Source organism: Heterodontus francisci, chromosome 38, assembly GCF_036365525.1.
Source record: "Heterodontus francisci isolate sHetFra1 chromosome 38, sHetFra1.hap1, whole genome shotgun sequence".
In the NCBI taxonomy this organism is placed as follows: Eukaryota; Metazoa; Chordata; class Chondrichthyes; order Heterodontiformes; family Heterodontidae; genus Heterodontus; species Heterodontus francisci.
The window spans coordinates 26,236,101-26,260,641 of record NC_090408.1 but is presented as its reverse complement, the minus strand read 5'-3'; the positions used below and the strand labels follow the sequence as shown (position 1 = coordinate 26,260,641).

Here is a 24,541-nt window from a genome sequence, read left to right as displayed (position 1 = left end):
GGAAGGTAGATAGTGGAGTTCCCCGGGGTCGGTGTTAGGATCACTGCTTTTCTTGGTTTCTATTAATGACCGAGACTCGGGCATACAGGGCACAATTTCAAGATGTGCAGATGACACAAAACTCAGAAGTGTTGTGAACCGTGAGGAAGATAGTGATCAACTTCAAGAGGACATAGACAGGCTGGTGGAATGGGCGGACACTTGGCAGATGAAATTTAACGCAGAAAAATATGAAGTGATTTATTTTGGTCGAAGAATGAGGAAAGGCAATCTAAATTGAAGGGTACAACTTACACAGCGAGTGCTTAGGAACTGGAATGCACTGCCTGAGTGTGGTGGAGGCAGATTCAATCGAGGCCTTCAAAAGTGAACTGGATAATTATCTGAAGACAAAAAATTTGCAGGGCAAGGAGAAAAGGCAGGGAATGTGACTAGGTGAGTTGCTCTTGCAGAGAGCTGGCACAGACATGACAGGCTGAATGGGTTCCTTCTGTGCTGTAACCATCTACGATTTTATGATTTGATTTTTACCCTGCGTCACTTAAAGAAACCACAATTCTCTGTCAACAAAGTGCTAAATTCTGAAAGAATACAATCATCATTAGTGATACCTGCCTGGGTAGGGTTTCTTTCGGATCTTAGAAGATACAGTCTTTAATGTAAAGATTTTCTTCCAGACTCTCCTCCATTTTCTCTTCATCAGTCTCATGTTTCATTTCTTAATCCTGTATCTCCAGTACCCTCATCTATCCCAACTCTATGCCCTGAATTTGTAGCCTGACTATAAATATGAGAAAAGGGATGGAAAAGAAAAAAGGAACAGTGAGAGTCAATATGCGGAAGTGCTTTCAAACCTTCAAAAGCGGCAGACTGAAGGACAGTATTAGCATTGGCTAGAACGTAGCTCATCTGCAGACTCAATCAAAATGTGGCAATGAAATATGGTGAAAAACATCAGAGTATTGTTAAAATATAAAACAATTTATGATGTATAACCTACACCAAGGTAATTTTTGCCAAACAATTGTTAAAATAAAATTAGTTTATTTAACTAATTTATGTGACACCATACAGACATCATTTGCAGACTGGGAGCTCAATACCAATTCCTTTTGTGCATTAAAAAGAAAGCCTTTAGAAAATTGCATCAGTATTGCAAACAACAATTACAGACCGGCTGTGACTGTTTTGACGGTTGATCTATACGTGCAGAAAGCAGCACATCAGAGTATTTCTACTAAGTTTGGGAAGTCATTACAACTGGCTGCCCTAAAGTTGACTGAATCATTTTAATCCTGATATTTGGTCAACACCCTCAACAGCTCCTAACGGTATTCAACTTTGACTTGCTTTCAATTACTTCCATCCATATATGGTGCTATTCTACAGCCTTTCAAACCACTGCACTCAGAAGCTGAAGAAAACCAATGCTTCTAAAGATTAGAACCTGATAAAAGAAAATTCTGGGCTGCTGAAATAATAAAATCAAGCTAACTACAGCTACATACAAAAAGATTTCAATGCAACCAAACTTGCAGCCAAATTTATTTGCACCATATTTGTGAAATCAAAAATTGCATGATCGCAACATCAGTAGGAATCAACATACATTCGTGTTTGCACATGCTCAGTAATCTGGGAAACCAAAGCCCCAAAAAAGCCAGAGTCATTTTATATACAAAAATTAAGAACTCTCATAAATCGAGGAAAAGGAAAAAAGTCAAAGCTTCGCATGCGCACCTTTTTTAAGCAAACCCTGCTTTAAACTATACGGGCTTATGTAACATAACAAAAGCTATACCAGTTAACAACATAAAATTCAGTCAGTCATAGTTGTATCATTTTAGAATAGTTTCCTCTATTGTACGATACTGGGATCCAACTGGCTCAAACACTGGTTTGCACTTCTTTTTAATTCTTGTGATTTTCATAGCTTATGCAAAATTCATGACATTCCCAGTTGTAGTTTAGCATTTTAAAAGACTCACCAGCAAAAGACATAAGGACATAAGAAAAAGGAGTGAGCCATTCAGTCTTTCGAGCCTGCTTCACCTTTCAGTAACTGCATCATGACTGATAACCTACCTCAACCCCACTTTCCTCCACTATTCCTTGATTTCCTTAGTACCAAAAAATCTTCTGCCCTCTGCCTTGAATATACTCAATGACTGAGCATTCACAGCCCTCTGGGGTAATGAATTTCAAAGATTCACAACCCATTGAGTAAAGAAATTTCTCATTGCATCCTAAATGGCCTGACCCTCATCTGAGACTGTGACCTCTAGCTCTAGACTCCCCAGCCAGGGGAAACATCCTCTCAGCATCAACCCTGTCAAGCCCCCTTAAAGAATTTTATGTTTCAACTGGATCACCTCTCATGCTTCTAAATTCTAGGGAATATATGCCCAGTTTACTGAAACTTTCCTCATAGGAAAATTCTTTTATCCCGTAACCTAAAGCCTGGCTACCCGACCTGAACCGGACGAGACCCAGCTACATGTGTCGGGTTCGGGTTCGGTCGGGTCTGGGTCGAGTCGGGTCTATATTCCAAGTCCAGCATTCAGGCTCGGGTCGGGTGGGGCTGGACAGTGCTGATTCCGGGAACTCATGAGATCAGGCTCACCCATGATTCCCCACAACTCAATCTGCAGGAATAGCCTGCTGCCGGAACAGATGAACTTGATCACAAGTATTACCATTTGGACAAGGTAGAGCACAATAACATGTTTGATATCATTAAATTTATTGCAATATTTGGGTTGAGCCCAGGTTTGTTGTGGTCAGATCGGGCCCAGGTCGGTTTCAATTTTATACCCGAGGCCTTTACCGTAACCAGTATAACTGGTTACTTATTCCTTATTCCTCTTGTCTCAACAGTTCTGTGCAGTATTTTCTACAAAGATACATTCAAATTGCATATTCATTAGGGTGTGAACATATTTGTCAACAGTCCCAATGTAAACTTGCAGTGACCTGTGAAATCCTGGCTATTTAACTGAACATTCAAATTCAAATAACCAAACCAACCAAGAATTCAACCACCTGATCTTTTCAAAGTTTAAACAAACTGTTCTCCATGTTCGAGCATCCATTTTAATGGTAGCCTGGCTGTGAATCTGCAAGATCCACCCTGTTTGTAAATATACAGAAGCTGGGCATCAAATGCCAATAGCAAATAAAACCTTCCCTGCCCATCTTCACTAAAAATGTACTTACATTTGACACATAACTATTATCCTGTAACATTCAGGAAAAAAAACCCCAAGTATCGGCAGTTTGATCCCATCAGTACAGTTATTTAGGATGAGGAGAGGGGCTGTCTGAATTTCAATTAGTGGTTTTCCCAAAATGGTAGAAAATTCATTGCAACATGCAACACCAAAGTTTATTTGATGTCAATAACACATCAATATCCATGGTAATAAACTGCTCAAGCTTGATGTTATGTCAATCCCTCAAAGTGCTAAACTCTCATCACACTCCTGGGCAAGCTATCCTGCATGTATTAACATGAGCTAATATCATGAATAAAACGTAAGACAGAAATCAAATACCCACAGATAAAAATGCTAGTTTGAAAGCAAAATACATATTTAGTTCTCATTTTAAAAACTGATAAACCTACACCATCCTTTAAAGGCCAAGAATTGGAATTAACTATTATAAGTGGTACTTTGTAAAAGTCTCCTGGATTGAAAAGCTGTTTTGTGTACTGATGCTTCTAAAATAAAGTTTTAACTAATGGTGCTGTATAAAATAAAGCCAAAGTTACATGCACAACTTTTAGCGTGTTTGCCTGATTGCCCTACAAGTGAAGCTATTAATATAGGTCACAGCTGGGCCTCTAAAACCACATTTGAATAAAGCCCATCTGTTTCCTGGAATTTTTAGCATTAATGAGAAACTCCTGTACATAGATGCAGATAACAATAACCTCACATCTTCCTTAATTTACAAGCAAGTAAGTGACGGGAGCAATTTATTGCTCCTGTCTCTGCTCAGTGCCTATGCACAATATAGAAATAAAACAGGATTAAACTCTGATACAAGTCAGAAGAAGAGCTAATCTGTACTTGAGCCAAACCTGTAGAAAATGTCAACTTAAAATTTGTTTTTATGACGCATAATATTACATCGCCATATGGTGTGGTCTGCTATTCGAAATAAACAGCAGCACTTTAATCCATAGAAGTGAATGCCATTTGCACTAATCAGATTGACAAAATGTCCGTTGATTGAGAAGTTAACAAGGACACACTCATCTTTTCTCAATTTATTCTAAATAAACCATCAAAACAAGAAGTCAGTCTTCAGAAGAAGCCTGCAATTATTATTACATTTGTGCACAAGGCTAATGTAATTTGACTAGACCAAACACAGGTTCAAAAACCTTTAATGCTGAGGTACTTATTCCTCTGCAAAAATGATTACCCAACATTTTTCAGAATAGATGGAATTGAAGAGCTATAGTTTGGCTTTTCATAGGTCTATTGGAGACAACTCTGGTGAAGTTGAAGGCACAATTACACCTAAGCTCTATTCGCAGCTTGCAAGGAAAAAACCTGCAAATGCTGAAAACTTGAAAAAAAAAACAATTTTTAGAAATACAGGAAGTTAATTATTTTCTGTAGAGAAAAATACAGTTTCACATTTTGCACAATGCCCTTCTTCAGAATTGAAGACTGAAAGAATAAGCATTTTAATAGATTTCAAAAAGATGAGGGTAAAAAGAGAGCTAAAAACAAGCAAACATAGATACTACAATCAGAGATGGAAAGTTAATGGGCAAATACAGGCAATTCATCCATTAACCTCCCCTTTGTAATTGCAATATCTATTGCATGATAGTTTTCTTTTTTTTCTATTAACATGCTTCTTCATCTTTCAGTTCTGAAGGATATCTGAAAGGTTAATCTGTCTTTCTCTCTATGGATGCTGGCTAACCTGGTGTGTTATGAGGAGAAACTCAAAACAATTGGACCATTCCCACTGAAGCAAAGAGGCTAAAGGGATGCTTCATTATTTTTAAAGTTATGAAGAATTTTGATAGGATGAAGAGGGAACAACAGTTGCTCTGGCTGGGGAAATCAGCTTGAAATCACTGCAGTTTCAAGAGTATAAACAAGTCTGAGAAGAGAGGTTCGGCGAATTCTTATTAAATAAACAGAGTTGAAGAAGCATGAGATCTCCTTTTGCCACATGGAGTAGTTGAGACAGACCACTGGCATTTTTAAAGGGAGGAATAGATAAACATTTGAAGCAGAGAACGATACAGGGACATGGGGGGATGCAAGGGAATATAATTAGTGTTGGACTGCCCCAGCAGAGACACATTGGGCCAAACAGTTTCTCCTGTGTAGATGTATGGTTCTAAGTAGAACAGGGCTCTTAAAAAGAAAATCTACTTGCAAAGCACTGATACAGAATCTGTGAAATCCAATCAAGTTGTAGGTAAGAACGAATGAACACAAACATACAAACGTCACTAGGGGAAAACCTATAACTGTTAAATCTGCTAAACAAAGCATTTAGCAAAGGAACGAAATACCACTTTGCATACGATAAGCAAGCTTGCATTTATATACCGCTTTATCTAGCAGTCAGAACATAACACCTTTTACCACCAATAGATTAGTTTTGAAATGTCACTGTTACATAGGCAACTAATTTGTGCACAAGTTGCACAAACAGCAAATGAATAAAATTCAGACAACCTGTTTATGATGGTTTGATTGAAGAAGGAACATTAGGCAGGACATCAGGAAAACACCATCATCTTTCAATAATAGGCAGAGAGAGCGAGCTATAATTTGTCACATTGATGATCGCATCTTCAGGATGCAGTACTGCCCCCAATACTGCACCCAAAAGTCAACTTAAATGATGCAATCCTCACATCTGCAGCTGGCCTTGAACCCAAAACCTTCTGACTCCGAGCTGAAAGTGCTACCAATAAAACAAAGCTGACGCATACAATACAGTATCTTCAAACAATGAAATCTGTCTACCCCAACTTAAAATATATTTTCACATGTTTTAAAAGATATTTTTGCCTATATTGCTACTTCTTGCCTTAGATTTACAATGTATATCCTTTTATTGATCCTTTTCCTTATTGGCCAAATTTCTAGGTACAAATTTTGAACTGTCATTCGTATCTGTGTCACAGTAATATTGTAGTTCCTAGCAAACACATAAATGCGGTTTTATTTTGAAACTTCATGATTTTTTAATTAAGATTAACAAAAATGAGTGAACATAACTCTGCAAATGTTCATTTAGTAAACTCAGTCCCGTGTACTACAAGGTCAAGATTTGCTGTCTGGTCTGCATTGAATTAGCTGATCTCGACTAGTGCAGAGGCATGCTGCAATTGGTCTCAGTTCACCTAGGTTAGAGGGGGAGGGAAAAATTCCAATAGGGCACCCAAACCCAATTGTTAGAGTGACAATGACAACAACGGTTATTTACATAGTACCTTTAATGTAATAAAACATTCCAAGGTGCTTCACAGGACCATCATCTGATTTCCATGATTTTTCATGGAAAGGTGATCTTGTCAAGATGCTTGATTGAGAAAGTGAACATGGGCCTAGGGGACTAGGAAGGTTTGGCTCTGTTCCAAGTAACGGCAACTCTCCAGCCTGCTCATATGCATATAAATAGGACTGGTATTCCCAAATCACTAACAAACAAGTACCATTTACAGAGACAAAAAAAGCAAAAGAAAAAAAAATTAAGCTCTATTACTAGATATACGGTAGATCTAATCCTGAAGGTTTTTTTTTTGAGGGGTGAGGGCACAGAGTAAATAGAATTTCTTGAAACATCCACTTCATATGCCTATCCTCAGTCAAGGGGTCGGGCAAATAATCTGCTCCCAAGTGCCAGTTTGGTAGCACTCATGTTTGTCAGCTAGAAAGTTGTAAACTCAAAGCCCAGTCCTGGACTTAATCTAGGCTGACACTTCAGTGCAGTCAAAGAACAAAGAACAAAGAAAATTACAGCACAGGAACAGGCCCTTCGGCCCTCCAAGCCTGCGCCGATCCAGATCCTCTACCTAAACATGTCGCCTATTTTCTAAGGGTCTGTATCTCTTTGCTTCCTGCCCATTCATGTATCTGTCTAGATACATCTTAAAAGACGCTATCATGCCCACGTCTGCCACCTCCGCTGGCAACGTGTGCCAGACACCCACCACCCTCTGCGTAAAGAACTTTCCACGCATATCCCCCCTAAACTTTTCCCCTCTCACTTTGAACTCATGACCCCTAGTAATTGAATCCCCCACTCTGGGGGAAAAAGCTTCTTGCTATCCACCCTGTCTATACCTCTCATGATTTTGTACACCTCAATCAGGTCCCCCCTCAACCTCCGTCTTTCTAATGAAAATAACCCTAATCTGCTCAACCTCTCTTCATAGCTAGCGCCCTCCATACCAGGCAACATCCTGGTGAACCTCCTCTGCACCCTCTCCAAAGCATCTACATCCTTTTGGTAATGTGGCGACCAGAACTGCACGCAGTATTCCAAATGTGGCCGAACCAAAGTCTTATACAACTGTAACATGACCTGCCAACCCTTGTACTCAAAACCCCGTCCAATGAGGGAAAGCATGCCGTATGCCTTCTTGACCACTCTATTTACCTGCATTGCCACCTTCAGGGAACAATGGACCTGAGCACCCAAATCTCTCTGTACATCAATTTTCCCCAGGACTTTTCCATTTACAGTATAGTTCACTCTTGAATTGGATCTTCCAAAATGCATCACCTCGCATTTGCCCTGATTGAACTCCATCTGCCATTTCTCTGCCCAACTCTCCAATCTATTTATATTCTGCTGTATTCTCTGACAGTCCCCTTCACTATCTGTTACTCCACCAATCTTAGTGTCGTCTGCAAACTCGCTAATCAGACCACCTATACTTTCCTCCAAATCATTTATGTATATCACAAACAACAGTGGTCCCAGCACGGATCCCTGTGGAACACCACTGGTCACACGTCTCCATTTTGAGAAACTCCCTTCCACTGCTACTCTCTGTCTCCTATTGCCCAGCCAGTTCTTTATCCATCTAGCTAGTACACCCTGGACCCCATGCGACTTCACTTTCTCCATCAGCCTACCATGGGGAACCTTATCAAACGCCTTACTGAAGTCCATGTATATGACATCTACAGCCCTTCCCTCATCAATCAACTTTGTCACTTCCTCAAAGAATTCTATTAAGTTGGTAAGACATGACCTTTCCTGCACAAAACCATGTTGCCTATCACTGATAAGCCCATTTTCTTCCAAATGGGAATAGATCCTATCCCTCAGTATCTGCTCCAGCAGCTTCCCTACCACTGACGTCAGGCTCACCGGTCTATAATTACCTGGATTTTCCCTGCTACCCTTCTTAAACAAGGGGACAACATTAGCAATTCTCCAGTCCTCCGGGACCTCACCCGTGTTTAAGGATGCTGCAAAGATATCTGTTAAGGCCCCAGCTATTTCCTCTCTCGCTTCCCTCAGTAACCTGGGATAGATCCCATCCGGACCTGGGGACTTGTCCACCTTAATGCCTTTTAGAATACCCAACACTTCCTCCCTCCTTATGCCGACTTGACCTAGAGTAATCAAACATCTGTCCCTAACCTCAACATCCGTCATGTCCCTCTCCTCGGTGAATACCGATGCAAAGTACTCGTTTAGAATCTCACCCATTTTCTCTGACTCCACGCATAACTTTCCTCCTTTGTCCTTGAGTGGACCAATCCTTTCTCTAGTTACCCTCTTGCTCCTTATATATGAATAAAAGGCTTTGGGATTTTCCTTAACCCTGTTTGCTAAAGATATTTCATGACCCCTTTTAGCCCTCTTGATTCCTCGTTTCAGATTGGTCCTACATTCCCGATATTCTTTCAAAGCTTCGTCTTTCTTCAGCCTCCTAGACCTTATGATTGCTTCCTTTTTCCTCTGAGCTAGTCTCACAATTTCACCTGTCATCCATGGTTCCCTAATCTTGCCATTTCTATCCCTCATTTTCACAGGAACATGTCTCTCCTGCACGCTAATCAACCTCTCTTTAAAAGCCTCCCACATATCAAATGTGGGTTTACCTTCAAACAGCTGCTCCCAATCTACATTCCCCAGCTCCTGCCGAATTTTGGTATAGTTGGCCTTCCCCCAATTTAGCACTCTTCCTTTGGGACCACTCTCGTCTTTGTCCATGAGTATTCTAAAACTTACGGAATTGTGAGCACTATTCCCAAAGTAGTCCCCTACTGAAACTTCAACCACCTGGCCGGGCTCATTCCCCAACACCAGGTCCAGTAATGGCCCCTTCCCGAGTTGGACTATTTACATACTGCTCTAGCAAACCCTCCTGGATGCTCCTTACAAATTCTGCTCCATTTAGACCTCTACCTCTAACACTAAGTGAATCCCAGTCAATGTTGGGAAAATTAAAATCTCCTATCACCACCACCCTGTTGCTCCTACATCTTTCCATAATCTGTTTACATATTTGTACCTCTATCTCACGCTCGCTGTTGGGAGGCCTGTAGTACAGCCCCAACGTTGTTACCGCACCCTTCCTATTTCTGAGTTCTGCCCATATTGCCTCACTGCTCGAGTCCTCCATAGTGCCCTCCTTCAGCACAGCTGTGATATCCTCTTTGACCAGTACTGCAACTCCTCCACCCCTTTTACCTCCCTCTCTATCCTGCCGGAAGCATAGATATCCTGGGATATTTAGTTGCCAATCATGCCCTTCCCTCAACCAAGTCTCAGTAATAGCAATAACATCATACTCCCAGGTACTAATCCAGGCCCTAAGTTCATCTGCCTTACCTACTACACTTCTTGCATTAAAACAAATGCACCTCAGACCACCAGTCCCTTTGCGTTCATCACCTGCTCCCTGCCTACTCTTTCCCTTAGTCACGCTGACTTCATTATCTAGTTCCTTACAGGCTTTAGTTACTACCTCCTTACTGTCCACTGACCTCATTTGGTTCCCATCCCCCTGCCACATTAGTTTAAACTCTCCCCAACAGCGTTAGCAAAAGCACCCCCAAGGACATTGGTTCCAGTCCGGCCCAGGTGTAGACCGCCCAATTTGTAATAGTCCCACCTCCGCCAGAACCGCTCCCAATGTCCCAAAAACCTGAACCCCTCCCTCCTGCACCATCTCTCAAGCCACGCATTCACCCTGACTATTCTTTCATTTCTACTCTGACTATCACGTGGCACTGGTAGCAATCCTGAGATTACTACCTCTGAGGTCCTACTTTTTAACTTGGCTCCTAACTCCCTAAATTCTGCTTGTAGGACCTCATCCCGTTTTTTACCTATATCATTGGTGCCTATGTGCACAACGACAACTGGCTGTTCACCCTCCCCTTTCAGAATGTTCTGCAGCCGAACTGAGATTCCCTGACCCGTGCACCTGGGAGGCAACATACCATTCAGTCCTGAAGGAATGCTGCATTACCAGAGGTACTAACCCCTAGATGATAAATTAAAACGGAGCACTTTCTGTCCAGTCAGTAGACATTGACGATTCCACTACTTTATTCAAAGAGGAGTAGGGAGCCCTCCCTCACCCATCAAAAACAGACTGACCTATCATAAAGGCCAGCTACCCAATCCGAACCGGACAGGACCCGACATGCGTCGGGTTCGGGTTGGGTCGGGTTGCACTTCCGGGTCCGGCATTCAGGTTCGGGTCAGACACGCTCTATCACAGGTAAGTGGCTCCACTGTTAATTTAATTTTTGGACGAGAAAGGTGGTTATGTTACAGTTATTTTAAGCTTGTGCAGATCAGCAAAGTGAAAAACGGAAGGTAAGTTAACTGATGGTCGGGTCGGGCCGAGTGCGGGAAAAAAATGGAAGGACTCTGGCTGGGTCGAATATGATTGTGTCGGGCTCGGGTCATTTTTTTTTTTTGCAGACCCGAGCAGGCCTTTAACCTGTCATTCATCCATCTCATTGCATTTCACAGGACCTTACTGAACACTATAAATGCATGCACATCAACACATATCACTTTTGTGTTGAAACATAATGAGACAAATGACCAGAAAATCTTTTTTTGATAGTTGAGGGAGAACTCTGCTTCTACAAATTTAATTTACCCTGCAGAAAATACCCATCATGAGCCCATCTAACAACTCCTAAGTTCACAAAATTAGGGCTTATGGGGTTGGGGTAATGTATTCGGATAGACTGAGGACTGGTTAATGGACAGAAAGCAGACAGTAAGTATAAAAGAGTAATTTTCAGGTTGGCAGACTAACTAATGGGTACCACAAGGATCAATGCTTAGCTTCAGCTATTTACAAACTACATCAATGGTCTGGATTTTGATGTCAGTGGCGAAGCAACAGAACTAACTGTTGACCTCGAAGAAAGCTACCTGCAAAGAAGCGATCTCTGTGGCGTGAATTTCCCCTTTTCTGACATTAATATGAATCTGATGCCAAGTCAAGGGAAACTCCAGGCGTCCAGCAACAGCAATGTCAAAAAGCAAGCTAAGCAGCCAATCACATTGAAAAATTCTCAGACAGTAAACCAGGAAGTAAAATGCACTGATTATCTTTCACTTTTTATAAATTTTACAGAGCACGAATTAAGATTGGGACATACACGTTAGAAGCTGAAATATTATAAACAAACTAAGAAAATAATTTTAAAACGATGAAATCATAATGGAAAAAGTTTACAAATATAAAATTAAGGACCAGATTCTTCAGCAGTAGTTATGACTTAGTATGCCATCAAAAGCCTAGTTACACCACAGCAGCAATTGTAACGTTTTCTGGTTTTAACAACAATATTACAGTGTAAAAAGGAAGTTTCTTGTCGGTTCAGTGATTTCTGAAGATGGTCGCCTGTGGAGACTTCAACAGCACACCGAGGGGGAACAGGGAATCAGTGACAGCAACTTCTGGGTTTCCGCCTTTAACTGCACACATGCGGACGTCACCAGATGTTATCCGTTTCACAGGGTAATGACAGAAAACAGACAGTTTTGCCATTATTACAACCGCAAAATCTGGGCCATTGACTTAGGTGAGGGGACAGAGTGTAATGTATGCAAATTTGCTGAAAATACACAGGTGGGAAAGAAAGGGATGCAGACAGGTTAAGGGAGTGGGCAAGACCATAGAAGATAGAATATATTATGTGGGCAAATGTGAAGTTATCCACCTTGGAAGGAAAAGTAGCAAAACAAAATCATTTTTAAATGTTGAGATATTGGGAAATGTTGCTATTCAGAGGGACCTGGATGTCCTCATACACAAATCACAGCAAGTTAACAAGGAGGTACAGCAAGCAGTTAGGAAAGCAAAGAGCATGTTAGCATTTATTACAAAGAGATTGGATTACAAAGGCAAACAGTCTTACTGCAACTTTAAAGATCCTTGGTGAGGCCACATCTGGAGTACTGTGTACAGTTTTGGCCATCTTAGCTAAGGAAGGACATACTTGCCCTTGAGGAAATACAACAAATGTTCACTGGACTGATTCCTGGGATGAAGTGTTTGGCCTATGAGGAGAGATCGTGTAGACTGGGCCTATATTCCCTAGATTTTAGAAGAATGGGAGATGATCTCACTCAAACATAAAATTCTTAGGGGGCATGACAGAGTAAATGGTGGGGAGGCTAGAACTAGGGGTCACAGACTCAGTTTAAGGGATCTACTATTTAGCACTGAGATGAGGAATTTCTTCATTCAAAGGGTTGGGAAGCTTTGAAATTTGTGGATGCTCAGACGTTGAATATATTCAAGAGGGAGATCAATAAATTTTTGGATTCCAAGGGAATAAAGGGATATAGAGACAGTTTGGGAAGATGGAGTTGAATCTTATTGAATGGCAGAGCAGGCTCAGAAGGCCGAATAGCCTACTCTCCTATTTCTTGCATTATTTTCCTTATGCAAAATTCCAGTGCATCAGGCAGCTGCACAACTACCTGAATTCCAATGCCGTTAGCCTATCTCCCCTCTTTTTAATTAAATTTAAACTTCCTTTGGATGGTATCAGCTGGGATAAACTAAACTATTTTAGTCATGGTCGCAATGCACACTGAGTAGCAAATAGCAGTTTGGAGTTGGGAAGGACAGGGTGAGGGCTTCAAGCACTCACTCTGATTAGTTAGTGATCTCACCAAGTACTGTAGTTAGGAGGTTAGGAAGGGCTCTTCCAAGTGCTGACCTGCAGTAGTATAAGTGGAAGCCTGGGAGAAGGTTGGTTACCCATTCTCAGCTGCATTCATCAGATGGTCTGGGGAGAAAAGACAGGGATTTTTTTTTTTTATTCATTTCATGGGATGTGGGTGTTGCTGGCAAGGCCAGAATTTATTGCCCATCCTTAAATGCCCTTGAGAAGGTGGTAGCGAGCCACCTTCTTGAACCGCTACAGTCCATCTGGTGCGGGTACACCCACAGTGCTGTTAGTAAGGGAGTTCCAAGATTTTGATCCAGCGACAATGACGGAACAACAATATATTTCTAAGTCAGGATGGTGTGGGGCGTGGAGGGGAACTTGGTGATGGTGTTTGCATGCATCTGCTGCCCTTGTCATTCTAGGTGGTAGTGGTTGTGGGTTTGGAAGATGCTGTCAAAAGGAGCTTTGGTGAGTTGTTGCAGTGCATCTTGCAGATGGTACACACTGTTGCCACTGTGCAGTGGTGGTGAAAGGAGTGAATGTTAAGGTGGTGGATGGGGTGCCAATCAAGCGGGCTGCTTTGTCCTGGATGATGTCCAGCTTCTTGGGTACCTTCAGTGTGAAGACAGGACTTCATTTTCACAGGAATTGTGCAGTGGTCACTCCTACCAATACGGTCATGGACAGATGAAGCTGCAACAGGTAGACTGGCGAGGACAAGGTCGAGTAGGTGGTTGTTGGTTCCCTCACCACCTGCCGCAGGCCTAAACTGACAGATATGTCCTTCAGGACTCGGCTACTTTGGTCAGTAGTGGTGCTACCAAGCCACTCTTGGTGATGGACATTGAAGTCCCCCACACAGAGTACATTCTGAGCCTCTGCCAGTCTGATTGCTTCTTCCAAATGGTATTCAATATGGAGGAGTACAGATTTAGCAGCTGAGGGCAGGCAGTAGGTGGCAATCAGAAGGTGGTTTCCTGGGGACTTCATGGGGTCTGGAGTCAATGTTGAGGACTCCTAGGGCAACTCCCTCACAAGTGTATACCACTGTGCCGCCACTTCTGCTGAGTCTGTCCTGCCAGTGGGACTGGACACACTCAGGAATGGTGATGGTGGCATCTGGGACATTGCATGTAAGGTATGTTTCTGTGAGTATGACAATGTCAGGCTAGGGGACAGCTCTCCCAATTTTGGCACAAACCCCCAGAGGACTTGGCAGGGTCAACAGGGCTGGGTTTGCCATTTTCGTTTGCAGTGCCTAGGTTGATGCCAGGTGATCCGTCCCGTTTTATTCCTTTTCAACTTGTGTAGCATTTTTGCACAACTGAGGGGTTTGCAAGGCAGTTTCAGAGGGCAGTTACGAGTCAACCACATTGTTGTGGGTCTGGAGTCACAAGTAGGCCAGACCAGGTAAGGACAACAGATTTCCTTCCCTAAAGGACATTAGTGAATCAGATAGGTTTTTACAACAATCAATGGTAGTTTCACAGTCATTACTGAGTCTAGCTTTCAATTCCAGATTTTTGTTAATTAATTGAATTTAAATTCCACCAGCTGCCGTGGTGGGATGTAAACCACTGTTCCCAGAGTATAGTCTGGATCTCTGGATTACTAGCCCAGTGACATTACCACTAAGCCACTATCTCCCCTGCACCACAGCTCATGTCCTGTCCACTAACCCTGCAGAATCAGTGCCAGCTGCAGACATGTTATGATGCCAGAATTAAGAGCAGAATATGTTGCTTACTCAGGAATTTGTTGCTCACGACAGTTAGATCATTACATACTATTGCTGAAAGGACAATATGTCAGTCTTAAGCTGGGTACTGAAGTTCACAAGATGATAAATTTTCCTTTTGTTCCCTTTTGCATTGTTTTTAAGAATTGGGTGAACATCAACTTAGTCACAAATCTAGAATATGGCCCATCTGCAAATGCTTTTGGGTAAATATTATAGTGGTCAGCATTCGAGGCCAGCTCATGCTACATCGTTTACAATATTGCGTACTAAATCAAATTTATTTTTGATCGAATATGCACTTATTAAGTTCTGGTTCCATTTCAGAGTCCACTTGATCCAAATATAACCCAATTCTCTGCGTAAATTAGCACTTTGACAAAAAAAATGTCTATTAGCTAGCATTTCATGGACCATTTTTTTTGCAACAAGCATCAACTAAAAGTTCATGTTTTGTGTCCCACTGGTTCCTCTAATTGTGAGGCAGTCTGTATTGGTATAATCGTGTCCTATTTCAACAGGCAACAATTTAAAATAGAGTGTTGAGTCCTAAAATAAAACTTTGAAAATCTGAAGGAATACCTTATGTTTTGTCATAGTACTAAAATGGTTATTTCTGAAGAACACGCACAGTTCTCCTTCTTCAACCGTGGAAATCAGTTCACATAACCCGTGGTACGTCAGCTGGGTTGCTGTGTTGTTCAAAAACTGTTCTGCAACAAACCCTAGGGACACATAAAAAGCCATTCAGATTATTCCAGCTAAATACAAAACAATGGTCCAAACTCATCACAGGCACATTGCAAGCTAGGAATTTAAGGATCCTCGAGACAGAATATCAAAGGTCTGCACCTATTCTTGCCTATTTTAAGTGTTAATGAAGTAGATTTATACTTCAATGTGTGATGGCCACGTCCCATATTAAACATTACAATTATTGTTACAATAACTACTACTGGAATATTGTGAGCTATACAGTAGCAAGATTCTCACTTCTGGCAACACTATCTGCTTCCTGTAACGAAGTAGTAACAGAATGATTTAAAAAAAAAGTCTTCCTTGATGGCTTATCTGATGAAGGATAATGCAATGTTCAATTCCCAGTTTGTGATCAGTTAACTTATGTCAGTCTGGGCTAGGGAGAGGACAAACTGCAGGGGTTTCTGCTCCTAATCTCTATCCAGTGACCTGCTTCTGGAAACTTTTGGACAGGATCTGATTCAGCTGTGATGCTTTATCAGTTGAATAACCTGCCAGCAGCTATCAAGGCTCATGCATGAAGAATCGCAACTGGAGTAGGATTCTGGAGGTGACTTGTGGAAAAATGCCGAGTATGTTTAAGCACCTTTAGGAGAAAAGGGAAAATATCTGTTTTGGACAATCCTAAGTGATCCAATTTCACTTAAACAGTTAAAAAAAACTGCTAGCAGTATTGGCAGTTCCAAACAGAGACACAATCTTAGTTAATTATGTTCTAGCCCAGACACTTCTCACTGCTCCCCTCTCACCAAAAATGCTCTAAACAAAGCTAGAACTGCTTGGCAAAATACTTGATATTATGAGAATTCGCAACCACAATTTATCAAGTCTAAACTGGCTTCCTAGCATCTCATAGTAAGTAGAGATGAGCATGGGATAATGGCAGTCAACAAGACAATCTCCATACATGAATCGGAAATAAAATTCTTAAGAATAATTGTAAAAATAAAAAATGCACTAATTTTTGCAGAAGTATCAAATTATTTTCAATCCTAAAGTAACGTGAGCTTCTTTGAAAGATAGGATCAGTGAGGAGCTTGTGTTTCCATACTGCTGCATGTACATGAGACTTCAGGCGACAGAGTATTGTTATAATTTTAAAAGAAGCAACTCAGGTAGCAGTGTTTCACTTTATTAAGGTTACGTGTTTTGATAATACTCTTGAAGCATTACAACAGTCTAGAAATTCTGCAGATCAAAATGCTTCTTCAGCAAAATCCATGTAAACTAAGTAGTTAATTAAGTATGCTCAGATGCATACACCAAATTTTGAATAATACTATTTGAGGCTTACAAGGTGAGGATAGTTTAAAAACCCAAGTAAAGTACAGTAGTATTACTAATAGTTCGGCTAGACCATTGATGCAGAGATTGATACTTAAAATGCTAAGGACATGGTTGATGGCAAAAATGAAAATTTCCAACAAGCAAGTTTCGATAGTAATGACAAGGGACAAGTTTTGTCAAAACTCTGCACTTGGGAATAAGATCAAGTGGAAAAGACTAACTATTCATTTAAGCTCATCTGATCACCTTCAATGTAATACTGCACACAGTGAACCCGCAAGCATTAGTACACAATTCTGTTAAAATCATCCATACAATAGATTTCCAATTAAAAGTTATGTTATCAAGAAATCAGGAACTTCGGATATAGAATGAGGGAAAAACTCCAAAGCAGATTAACCCAGATGAGTTGCCTGTAACTAGTATTCTGGCTTAAACAAATAAACCTGGGAGTATATCATCTTCTTATCGTCTCACCAAGCAGTACTGTCTGGCCCAGATGGACCCAAAAAAAGGGGAAGGGATAGCTTAAAATCAACGAGTGGACCTTGTCTAAATAAACATACATAATGCAAATTTCCAATAGAGAAATTCAAGGTCCAATATTGGCTGGGCCATTCCTCTGTTACCAAATCTATAAAAATCTCAAAATAATTTATGCTACACAATGGAATTGGAATTTAACAGGTTTACTGCAACACAATCTGTGTTAAGTATAGCTCATTTCATTTACAATAATAATTTGTCACTTGTTTCAACAGTGTAACATACTAATAGTGTAACACAATAAATGCGTAGGATCACTGCAGCCTCACTCAGAAGGTCAAAGCACAGCCAGATTATTTTTCTTTTATCAGCGGCATGCCCTTTGTCGATGCTTAGGCACAACTTTAAAAAAGCTCTATAATTTGCATTCACTTGATTATGTGTGAATTAACTTTTAGCTTTCTTAATAGAGATGCAAATTCAGAAAGACAGCAGCGATTACCCAAACTGAGTAAGAAATTAAATAAATTAACAAATTCATCAGCCTAATCGTAAAAACCAATACATTCTATGATCATCTTGTTTTGCCCGTGATACATTATTTTCTTCAATTCATATTCTGCAAACCCTCTTTTTCCCAGAACTTGCACATATCCATTTCTAAGAGGACATAATTACTCACTAATTAAAAGAAAATGCACTGCTTGAAGCAACTCATGGGTAGATTTTCCATTCTAGTTGAAAGCAGCTACCTCAGCATTTCCTCCGTATGATCCTTCTGGCATCAGAAAGAGGAAAATCAAATGTACAACCCTGGATGTTACTGCTCCAAGGCACAGTAGCCCATGAGTCTGCAATACCAAAGGAATGCCCTGTAAATGTACATTTATAAAAACTGTCAACTTGCCAAATTTGCATCATTTTGTGCAGCTTTCAGTCCCAACACCAAAAGAGTCCAATTTCAGAAAAAAGAAAATAAACTTTAATTAGTGATTTTTTATATAGCCTTGAACCATCATATTTTGGTGATACTTGTGCCCAGCTGACATTACAACAGGGTTCAGAAGCTGCGTGCAACTCACCCATTGGTTAATGGTTGGAGTAGATTACTGCCCATTTCCTAGCCATTTTTAAAATATTAGAAAGATTACTTGGTGCAGAAGCAATGAGTGAAAAACTTTTATATATTTAGTGGCAGCTACAACCAGAATTTCTCATTCATACTACTAATTCTGAACAAGGCACATAGGGAGTTCTTAAAAACACATCACGTATGAGCTGCTTGCTTTGCTGTCAGAATTACTCAGCTGCACAAAACTAAATGATTAGTAACTGTCAAGCTTATAGATTTGGGAATCTTTTCATTACAATATTTGCTTTATCCATCATTGCTAACCATTTTTTTTTTTTAAGTGCAATGAGCTCAAGACTACATTTGAAATTGCTTGACAGTTTCCTTCGTAAGCAATGCAGCAGTTTCCTTTCTTAGTATCTATTATTATTGAAGAAAACCAGAAAAGGTCATTCTTCCTTACCTTCACTGACTAGTTCACTGTTCTCTGACTGTTTACAAAAGATGATTTTCTCCACCAGCTGGTTATAACTGCACATTCCCACTGCCTTCGCTACATCAGCAGTCTATAGAACAGAAATGTCACCAGAAAATTAAGTTTTAGACTTTCAACAATATTTCTAAAACTACGTATCCCCATTTTACACTACAGGAAAAGATCTGCAGCATCATGAAGGTGTAACTATTAAAGATACTGAGACTACTGTGCATACTGTGAAGATGTATACTTTCTGCATTTCCCCCAAAAAATCATATCTGAGTGGTGAACTGTAATGTAATGCAGACCAGGTGCAAGCGGCTGAAAGGCAAACTGTTCCTGTGTCATGAGATTCAAATAAATATATATCCATCTAATATCTGAATTATTTGATTTTCTGCTTATTGAGATGCATTACAAAAGACTTCATTTTCCCTCCACAAGAAAACACCCCCTCACCCTAAAGGCCTGATCGGGTAAAATTAAAACCCTACCCGGGCCCGACCCGACCACAACCAAACCAAACCCAACTGGAGCCAGAGTCCTTTAATTTTTTTTCCATGCCTGACCTGAATATCGATAAAATGTAATAAGGCATTTATTTATAAAACACAGAGCCAATACAGCCCAACCCGACCTGACCTGAGCCCGAATGCTGAACACAGCATAGAGACCTGACCCCACCCAAACCCGACTCATGTAGTCGGGTGTAGTTGGGTTCAGATCAGGTAGCCAGGCTTTACTTCACCCCCACCCACCACACAGAAACCATATTGAAGTCCACTGAGTGACCCTTCTTCGGAACTGACAAATATTAGAAAAGTCACAGATTATAAGCAAGTGAGGTGGGGGTGGGGCAAGAGATAACAACGGAGATGGTGCAGATTGGACCAGGCCACATAGCTGACCAAAAGGTCACGGAGCAAAGGCAAACAATATGTTAATGGTGTGTTGAAAGACAAAGCATTAGTACAGATTAGGTGTAAATACACTGAATATTGAACAGCAGCAAGTGCAAACCTGAAAAAAAACCTGAAAAAAACAGTGGGTAAGCAAACTGAACAAACCAAGATGAAATGAAATAAATGAAAAAAAAGATAGTGAAAAAGAACGTAAAAAAAAGAAAAAATAACTAAAAATGAAAGTAAAATGGGGGGCTGTCATGCTCTGCTTCTCTTTCCACAGATGCTGCCAGACCTGCTGAGTGATTCCAGCATTTCTTGTTTTTGTTAGCATGACAGCCCCCCATTTTACTTTCATTTTTAGTTATTTTTTCTTCCTTTTTTTTTACATTCTTTTTTACATTTTTTACTATCTTTTTTTGCATTTATTTCATTTCATCTTAGTTTGTTCAGTTTGCTTACCCACTGTTTTTTTCAGGTTTTTTTTCAGATTTGCACTTGCTGTTCAATATTCAGTGTATTCACACCTAATCTGTACTAATGCTTTGTCTTTCAACACACCATTAACATATTGTTTGCCTTTGCTCCGTGACTTTTGGTCAGCTATGTGGCCTGGTCCAATCTGCACCTTCTCCTTTGTTAACTCTTGCCCCACCCCCACCTCACTTGCTTATAATCTGTGATTTTTCTAATATTTGTCAGTTCCGAAGAAGGGTCACTGACCCGAAACGCTAACTCTGCTTCTCTTTCCACAGATGCTGCCAGACCTGCTGAGTGATTCCAGCATTTCTTGTTTTTGTTTCAGATTTCCAGCATCCGCAGTATTTTGCTTTTATTGAAGTCCACTGATATCTTTTATTTCTAATTAACATCTATACGTGGCTAAGGCATTTATTTTGCAAGTCTTCACCAATTAGTTTGGAGATTCGCCATAATGCAAAACATATCTTCAAACTAGTTCAGTTTTACCAAGATGTTTTGAGTTGTCTGTTGACATAATCTTATGATCAAAGAACTGCACAAGGCTTGCATTTGGATGACAATTTCTCAGCTTCAGCCCAGAACATTTGTGAAAGTACGAGCTTTAAATTAATTCTAATGGATGCTTACACATCACTGTTAGCTCACAGCTTTTACAGTAACCCTCTCAAACAGCATTTCCATCAAATTCTTATGTAACTTCACAATATAATGTGTACCGAAAACAGAAAACGCAAACGCACATAGTAGGACAAGAAAAATGAGAATACTCTGGATGTCTGGAACCAGCTAGCCATGTTAGCCAATTTATTTTTTGCAATTTGCATCCCTCCATCTCCCTTCGGTCCCAACACACCTCTGCTAACTTCCTTGCTTTAGAAAGCGGACTTCAAATTGATGTCCTTGAGGCCATTAGACTTCTAATTGCTGTGGTCACACGGTCTCTGCATTCTATATATTTCACTATATTCATTGATGTACAAGTGGATTTTTTTGTATACCAATTAAAATGCATCCTAGCGATAATGATGTTTTACTTAAGGTAGCAATTTTTTAAAAATCTAGTATAGAGCTTCTTCAGGCATTGCAGGGGTTCCCCAGGAATGGATCGATATTTGCATGGAGTTCCCAGACAGAAATTTTGAAAATCAGTGGATTGGAACAGTTGATCCAGCAGACATCTGATTTGACCTACAACCATTGGGGAAAGCCAAGGTGCACCTCTCAATAAACTAAGAAGTCAAATATTACAGATCGGAGGACAACAACCCACTTCTTTTGAGTACTGGCCAGCAGAAACTTTTGGAAGTATAATTAATTGACGCCATTGGACCTGTAAAATAAACTGAGCAACTGCAATCACTATTTATTGCTTTAAGAGCCTCCTGTGGAACATCTTGCATTTAATACAACAAATCTTGGCAGACCCTTGCAAAATGTCTCAGATTTGAACATTTTCAACCATTAGCTTCTGGACAGTACAGCCACGAAATGCCAATCTTTCAAAATCAGTCAAGATAAGGATTCAAACTTGGGATATCTTAAATGATTGTCTAGACATTGGACTGCTTAAATTATATACTTTAAATGGTATTTAATCATTTTCAAATATTTAAATTACTACTGGTCAGCTTTAGAAGTGTTACCAAGTACGTATTATTTTATTAAAAATATATAATCTTGGAGGCACAAAGGATTTTCCACATCTGTCCTTTTTAAACAGAATCAAGATGGTATCACTAACAGTGTTAGTCTAAATTAAACTGTCCTGCTCAAAAAACTTAATTCACCAAAAGATCAGTGAAAACATATTTTTAAAAATCATAATCTTGTATCTTATTTTCGAAAACTCAGCCAGTAGTTTCTGGGAATCTGATATGTATAGTTTCTCAACTCCCTCAAATGTAACTTAACTGCTGAGCTTGCACCCCAGGGCTCCAAGTGAGTATGTCAACAGTCAAAAACAAAGGTTCTTAAATAATTTTAAAATTATATTAGCATATATGATGAAATAATATTGAAAGAGAATTCAAGGAGAGTTGCAGAAATACTTATTCATAGGCGAATTAACTGCCAACTAGGAAGATTGTCAAATGTTACCGGACAAGTAAACTTATCTGTTTCAGATCAATGTGTTTCCCAAGCTGCAAAGGTTAGCTACTTTGTTAAGGTGGGTGCTTGTCTTTAGGGATTCGGGGAGTGAAGCAAAACATTTAATTTGTGTTGCATCTTGTCCTTACTTCTAACTCCATGTACTGGAGATCAACCATACAAGGCCTGTAGCCCTTACATGGTCACGTGACTAGATGAAGCAAGTAGGGCCCAAGATAAGGGAAAAGAGGGCATTGATTTAAGCACATGAATAGAAGCCAAGCTTAAAGTTTGTAGATTTAAATACATTTCAACCTGTTTTATTGAGTTTATTCTTACCTGAGGGTCCACCAACCATCCATGGTAAAGTGCAATATCAAGGAGGTCAAATACGATGCACTCAGGTGTATATTCGAACACTCGCACACCAGTAAACTTTACATTTACATCTAGTCCCGTCTGCAGCTTGTGTAGTATGGCCATTGCATCACTCATATTCTGTTTCAGGAAGAGAAAAGGAAAATTCAAGATTTAAGAGCATAAAAAAAAGGGTTGAAATAAAAAGGTCAACTGAAAAGTACTTGAAACTTATTCAATGCAGTGATTTGCAAATTGGTACATTGCCCAAGTAGTTATTCTTCACATATGGCCTTAGTGCAATTGGGACGTTAAATTGTTAGAACGAAGTCTGATCCCACACTCACCTAAAGTCTAAGGCTCAATTTATGCAGACCGATACAATAAGGTGTTAATCTCCAACTGGGAAAAACAAAAAAAGTCCAAAAGGAACTTCTACACTAGACTTACATGGATCTCACACCACTGCCTGTCAATTGTCTGCACCTTGGATAACCTCTTGATTTTTACGTCAATTTGTAGTCTTCTTGCCCTTCAGCAGTACTAAGGCTACTGATGGGGTAGATGCCTTTTGGGGCTCTGCACTCTAATTTAATTGCCCATGGACTTCAAATTTCACTTAATTTTCTTCTCCCACCACCAATGTGGTCCCTTCACAAATCCAAATCTGCATCCATTTTGCACATTTACAATAGTGAGCTGACCGCTCATTATTATGATTGTTAAAAAGAGCTTGCATCAATTCAAACCCTATTTGCATCAATATTACAAAATCCAGGCTATCTTCAGAGTTCCATCTTGCATCAAGTGTTGAAAACCACAGAGAACCAATCATTCTTTCTTTCTTTTGGGCCTCCTTATCTCGAGAGACAATGGATACGCGCCTGGAGGTGGTCAGTGGTTTGTGAAGCAGCGCCTATCAACCAATCATGCAAATCTACAATATCACATGACACATTAAAGCAGTGAACTGCACCACCCACAAATGCTGTTTTCTTTTCAGTTTTCTATACAAGTACACTGAGCTACTGCATAGTAAACTTCAATGACTTGTTACCTAATCTAATGATTAAAAAATGTTTCAATAACACATCAATATTTCTGCAACTCATATTCTGAATTAAATGGCTCCCTGATTAATTGGCCTTAATTTCAGAGGTTCAAAATACCTTATCACCAATAATTTTCATTTACAAATGCTTTTGAAGTTAGCTTATTCCTAAGCACAGGAAAGAAAATGTCATCTTATTGATCTGAAAAGGAGATGAAATATGAACAGCAGCATTAGAATGAAGTAGAATCATAGAACGTTTATGGCACAGAAAGAGGCAACTTGGCCCACTGTGTCTGCGCCGGCCTAAAAACCAGCCACCCAGTCTAATCCCATCTTCCAGCATTTGGTCCGTAGCCCTGCAGGTTACAGCACTTGAGCTGCATATCCAGACACCTTTTAAATGACTTGAGGGTTTCTGCCTCGACCATCCTTTCAAGCAGTGAGTTCCAGACCCCCACTACCTTCTGACTCAAAAAATATTTCCTCATTCCCCTCTAATCTTTCTACCAATTACTTTAAATCTGTGTCCCCCAGTAACTGACCTCTCTGCTAATGTAAATAGACCCTCGACATCCACTTTATCCAGACCCCTCATAATTTTTTACATTTCAATCAGATCTCCCCTCAGCCTTCTTTGTTCCAAGGAGAACAACCCCAGCCTATCCAATCTTTCC

At 40.2% G+C, this 24,541-nt stretch overlaps 1 protein-coding gene across 2 annotated transcripts in view; it reads right to left on the bottom strand.

The window, feature by feature from the left end:
- Positions 1–24,541, bottom strand: part of mindy2 (MINDY lysine 48 deubiquitinase 2) — a 72,544-nt gene that overhangs the window by 21,414 nt on the left and 26,589 nt on the right. For both annotated transcript variants that reach the window (XM_068017900.1, XM_068017901.1), the window contains exons 4-6: positions 22,796–22,954; positions 18,969–19,071; positions 15,484–15,626 (exon numbers count right to left, since the gene is read on the bottom strand). In XM_068017900.1, the coding sequence (XP_067874001.1) occupies positions 15,484–15,626; positions 18,969–19,071; positions 22,796–22,954 (405 nt within the window). The remainder of the gene's footprint in view (positions 1–15,483; positions 15,627–18,968; positions 19,072–22,795; positions 22,955–24,541) is intronic.